Genomic DNA, 6,156 nt, shown 5'->3' on the forward strand with positions numbered 1-6,156 from the left:
CTATAATATGCTGTTTTCAGTTCTTTAAGATAAATGCCAAGGAATGGGATAGCTGACCTAGCCCATTTTTAAAGGTAGCATTCCTACAGTAGGGGCAGAGTGAATAATCTAGGGATCCATTCATATTGCTTATCTCTAATATATCCTTCACTTTTTTCTTCTTCCTTCTTTCTACTAGTTGGCTGTCCCCAGCTTGAATGAAGAACCTGGAATGAAACTCACTTGTCTTGCAATAGATCCTAGTCTCCTGAATCACAGAGTATTGCCTGTACGATTAGGTTTCTCTGCCAAGGTCTATGTCAATGTGTGGCTTATCAGCCTATGCACAGAGCACAATATTGGCTATCACAGCATTCTCCAGACCTACACCATAGGCCACCAGCTCAAACATGGCTTTTAGTTGAAATCTGAGAAGTTTTAAAAATACTAGTAAATACCAAAAAATACCAAAAAATTTTACATAAAAGTGGGCTATGGGCCTGGGAATTAGGGTCTTTGAAAATTTATAGGTGATTCTAATGTGCAGTAAGGTTTGAGAATAACTGCTGTAGGTCAAGGTTCCAAAAATCTGTTTTGAAAAGGTCATAGAGTAGATAATTGTGGTTTTGCAGGCCACAACTATTCCAAAGACAAATAAATAGGAGTACCTGGTTTCTAATAAAACTTTATTTACAAAAACAAGTTATGCTCTGAATTTGGCCAGTGGTCCACAGTTGGCTGACCCCTGTTAAAATCTTTATTAGTAGTAGTAATAGTTTTTAATTTTTTAAAAAACAGTCAAAGTAACTTCACCATATGATTTCTACTGCTGTGGTTGGAAATAATTCACATTTAGGTGGCAAGAACATGAAAGTGAAGACCCCAATCTCCTTGGGGTCACTACATTCAAATGCCAAAGAAAACTGACCAACTTTTGCCATACTACAAAAAAGACATTCTTGGCCTCCTTTTATACTGGCAATGGGAAAGAAAAAGAAGAGTAAGAAAAGAAAAAAGAAAGGAAAAAAATAAATGAATAACAACAGCAAATAAAGAAGAGGTTGAAGTTTGCATAAGTTAATTCCAAAACAGTCTTACTCCAAAAGAAATGTATGCACCCAAGACGCTTCCAGCAATTGTAGCAAAGCCAGCAGTCATGATGGCATGGAGTTCTGACTTGGTGATATATGGTAAATATGGTCGGACCAGCAATGGAGACTCTGTCTGAAGAAAGAGAAGGGTAACTGGATCAAATGTGACCTTTAAAATCTTAGAGGAGGTGTGTAATCAGCACCACATTTCAATATAAATCCATGTTTCTAAGAGTCAGCCTTGGGCCAACTCTATCAGCATCACTTGGGAATTGTTAGAAATTCAAATTCTCTGACTTATGGAATCAGAAACACTGTGGGTAGGGCCAGCAATTTGTGTTTTTACAAGTCTTCCAAGTAATTATGAGGCATGCTCAAGTTTGAGAATGTCTGCGTGATCTGAGCTCTAGGTCATTGTCATATACGGTCATGGGTAAACCCTGACATTTTTGAAGCTAGTTATAGGGTGCCTCCACCTAGCCTAGGACTGGATTCTATGAGGACTTGGAGTACATTACTAAGGGCTGACCAAGTAACTGCCCAGTGGTCTGGCTCATGGACTGGGGATTTCTTGTGGGCTGTGACTTTTCACCATTTAGTTTCATCTACACAGACTCGACCTGTTTCTGAAGACTTCAGGAAAATAGAGACAGGTGTATTAAAAAAAAATACCAGCAATTACAAAGACAGGTGCCCTTAGGTACTTTCGTAATTGAAACTCAGAGGATCCCTCTCTGATGGGAGAAAGGAACTGGACAGAGTGTAGTTATAAAGACTCAAATCTCATTAAGGAAGACAGCCTGCCTGCCCTGTAGGGCTCTCCATCAATAATAGCTGGACTTTCAGCATATTAAGTATCAAATTAAGTACTACAGGAGCATGGGTGCAATTTTACAATTTTCTCCTTATTATTTCTAATTGTTATATAAGATTGAATGCATTGAGCCTCAGTTTATAGACTAAATAGTAGTCCAAATACGTGAGCCTTCTTATCCTGCAGGTAGTAGCAATCAACTCAAGATGGTGCCCTAATTAGTCCTAAGATATTTTATGACTGTAATTATTCTAATTTCAACTTATAGGGGAAGGAAGTATGTTTCATCTATCTCCATTAAAGAGCTCCAGGCTGGTGAGCTGGGCTTACCAAGAAGGCTCAATCTGCTTGAAGGAATTGGAGCAGTAGGAAGCCTGGCATTTGGAGCTGTGTTTCACTGGGTGACTCCATTTTCGCTTCAAGTCCAATTTCTCTGGACAGTGGTTCTGGCCAATATTCACCCTTGGCTTCATTGGTGCATTATTCCATTCTCCCTGAAGCTATATATCCTGAGGGATGAGTAGCTTATTACCATTCCTCACTTTTCCACCTCTTAGGAATACTGCTATTTTGAGGGACATCCTTGGCATCAAATTTCTTTGCTTAAATGGACTTTAGGCAAAAGAGCATTTATCCCTGTGATGAATCAAGGAACTGAAATTTGTAGCCTAAAAGTATATCTTTAATGAGAAGGAAAAAAAACATAAAGGCATTTTATACTCATGCTCAGCAAAGACAGAATGTTGGCTAGTTTGGACAAGTTGAGAATGAGAATTATTTATACAGCTGCATGGTTGTTGGCAAAAGGCCTTTGTTGGTTTTCTTTACTGCCACAGGCATTGCAGTGTAGAATACAAGTTTCTTACATGTTTGCAGCTTTAAGATAGTGAAATCCATTTGAGGAGATGAGCTGCTTGTTTCTGAAGAGTCAACCAGAAACCTCAACAATTCAATGAACTCAGAAAAGACTGTAGAGAGAATTTGTATATGAGAAGCCCTATGCTTTAATAAAATACCTCGACTTTTGTTTTCTTCACAACTTACAGGAACCAATTCCATACCAGTGTATCTAAACACTTCGGAGGTATCTTTCTTTCTTTCTTTCTGGAATCTGGACATTGCCAAAATTAAGGGTTCCTTATTACATCTTTTTCTCCACACTAAAAGAAATGACAATACCATGGTATTTTCCTATTCTGTGTTTCAGAAAGAGACTATCCATTTAGTAGATGTCTTGTATTGCTTGCTTTCTTGGTATTGCAACTTACTTGTCCAACAAATATATTGCCAGCAGCAACTAGAGACTCAATAGGAGATGAGCCCATAGTAACAAGCATTATCCATCCGACCTAAAAGGAAGAAAGGGACAAAGTCAGTGATGAACTGTGTGTATATAACAAAATTCAAAGTGGGGTAAAGTCTTTGAACTGGAGTAAAATATTGAGGCCTTCAATAATCATGGGCAGGTTGGTGATGGTGATAAATGTATGTATAAACCATCTAGCCCATAGAGCAGGCTGATCAAATCCTCCTGTAAGGGTGGTAAGTCTGAGTCATTGTATAGACTTTTGAACATTAGACAAATGATTTCTACAGATATGCTTTATAAAAGTAATAAGTGATAATTGTTAACACTTATGGTAGGCTTTTCTGCATTCCAGGCACTGTTGTAAGCTCTTGACCTGTGTAACACATTGAATCTTTACTCTTTGAAGTATGTCCTATATATTATGCCCATTTTACAGAAGAGGAAACCAAAGTACAGAGTAGTTGTTTTGTCATAGAAAGTGGTTTTGTCAACTATTAAACAGTGAGATTAAACAGTGAACGTGGTTTATGGATCTACTGTTTGTACTGGCCTTTTGTGATAATTTGAATCTGAAATGTCCCCCAAAGCCCCATGTGTTAAAGGCTTAGTCTCCAGACTGTATCACTATCAACTGGTGGTGAAAACTGTAAAAGGCCATGCCTGGCGGGAGATCTTAGGTCACTGCCACTGGGAGATACTGTGGAATCTCAGTCATTTCCTTTCCCTTTTCACATTCTGGTCATCAGGTGAGCAGGCATTCCCTGCCCCAAAGCAGCAAGGCAAATCAATCATGGACCAAAACTTCCAAAACTGTGAGTCTAAATAAACCTTTCTTCTATAGAAGTTGATTATCTCAGATATTTATCATAGTAATGGAAAGGTGACTAATAAACCTTTCAACCAGTGACCATGATACCTATCTCAGGATGCTGACTTCCTGTTGAATTCTATTTCCTTTCTTTCCACTTAGCTATATGAGTACGGTAATTCTTTTTTTAAAAACATTTACTTTTTGATATTATTTATTAGCATGGGAAAATGGCTACATTGAATAGTGGTTGGAAAAGCAAGATGTAAAATGATGTATAATTTCATTGACAGTTATATATAACATTATCTACATGCATTTATGATACAACAAAGACTCTTATGATCATTTTTTAACATATTTGTATTTGTTTTTAAGGCTTTCTCTCTCTTTCTCTGTGAGATTATTTCATACAAGCTCTATATACTTTCTTATTTTTAAAAATTGCTTTATTTTGGTTCTGGTGATTGAACTCATGGCCTTGTGATGTTAAGCAGGGCTTCTACCATTGAGCTGCATCCCTATCCTTTTTTTTTTCTTTTTAAAAAGGCAATTAGTCCTATGCATTTTCCAAAGATTCTAAGCAGATACATATTATCATCAAATAATATTATTACCAGAATTTTAAAAATTTGGATTCTAAATGTGAATGCAGTAATTCTGAATATATAAACCCATAATCAGGAAATTATGAGTACTGGAGCTCACTGTGATTGCAAATTCTGCTGGTTTTCTTATTCTTTCTTTCTCTCTTTCTCCTATCTTTTCTCTTTCTGGTTATATATTTTGATTTATTTACAGGAATCAAAGGAAGGCTGTGGTTGTCCCTCAAGGCCTGTGTGCACTGGTCTGCTTCCATATGCATCCAAACTAGCTTACAAATATCTAGTTTTCTGATCTGACATGAGAGTAGAACTCAATTGCTGGAGCAGCACGAATGAGATTAACTCTTCTTTAAAAAAAAAAAAAAATGTGTGCTTATAAAACTCCCCCACCACCAGAGTGAAAAACACTTCACTTTCCTGCTTTAATTTCTCTAGCAACTCTAAGATGAGGCATACCTACTTGGGTAACTTTCTAAAGACAAGTTGTCAGTATGTATGAGGCCTAGTGTAGGTAACTGTGAGGAGAGATCAACACCACTTCCCCGTGGCAGGTATTTGACCTCAATTGCTTGGTTAAAGACGTAACTGCTATGGTTTCATGGAGTTATCCAGTGGATTGTAAATCAAAGCCCTATTAGAAGACCCTGAGATAAAATTCCTCTTATGGGCACGTGCAGGATTTGGCATTTCAATGTAATAACTTTGGTGATGGAGGTGAATATTTGTAGGAAGAGAAAGGCACTTTGGAAATGCCTGGATAAAAGGCATTTAAGACTTTGTACCTGAAATAATCAACTCTGCACCTGTCACCTTGTATGTCCCAATCCCAGTACCTTTCTGATGATCCACTGCATCAATCCCATGTAGTATAACATGGACATCACAGTGCTGAAGAAAATCACAATTGGCAAGACCTGGGGATGGGGGAACAGAGTTAGTTATGGGTCAGTGGTGACCCCAATAATATTGCAGGTTTACTATTAGGTCCCCTCTCTGCCTCCTCTCTCCATCAGAGACACCATAACATGCTGGAAATGCCTCTTGAACTGACAACCCTTTTTACCAGGCAGCTTCCCTCTCTAAGTCCCTTATTCTAATTTCTTCTAGATAGGCTTGAGTGTCAAATTGATTTGACTATGTCCCCTGAAAGTTCAGGTGTTGGAAACTTAATACCCAGATTCATATGTTAATGGCACTTGGAGGTGGGGTTTTTGGGAAATAATTAGGATTAGATGAGGGCGTGAAGGTGGGGCCCCCATAGTGGCAGTAGTGGCTTTATTAGAAGAGAAAAGAGATCTGAGAGAGTTCACTTGCCCTGGCTCACCATCTGATGCCTTCTGCCATGTTATGAGGACCAAGAAGGTCCTGATCAATGCCAGCTTGTTGGAATTAGACTGCCCCCACCTTAAATTTGTACTCTAAATAAACCTTAATTCTTTATAAATTATCCAGTTTCAGGTATTTTGTTATAACAGAAGAAAGAAGGCTCAACAAGTATATTTCATAGAAAATGTGACCTCTCACCTTCTTTTTTTATTTTACTTTTTTTA

At 37.9% G+C, this 6,156-nt stretch overlaps 1 protein-coding gene across 1 annotated transcript; it reads right to left on the reverse strand.

The window, feature by feature from the left end:
• Window positions 1-297: 297 nt before the first annotated feature.
• On the reverse strand, window positions 298-5,592 carry LOC107134351 (solute carrier family 28 member 3-like). The gene is made up of 3 exons (XM_015476459.2): window positions 5,440-5,592; window positions 3,153-3,233; window positions 298-1,203 (listed from the first exon to the last, which is right to left on the reverse strand). Exons 1-3 carry the CDS (start codon window positions 5,485-5,487, stop codon window positions 1,057-1,059), a joined length of 276 nt encoding a protein of 91 aa, XP_015331945.1. The 5' UTR covers window positions 5,488-5,592; the 3' UTR covers window positions 298-1,056.
• Between the last annotated feature and the right edge of the window lie 564 nt (window positions 5,593-6,156).

Source organism: Marmota marmota, unplaced genomic scaffold (genome assembly GCF_001458135.2).
Source record: "Marmota marmota marmota unplaced genomic scaffold, marMar, whole genome shotgun sequence".
NCBI lineage: Eukaryota > Metazoa > Chordata > Mammalia > Rodentia > Sciuridae > Marmota > Marmota marmota.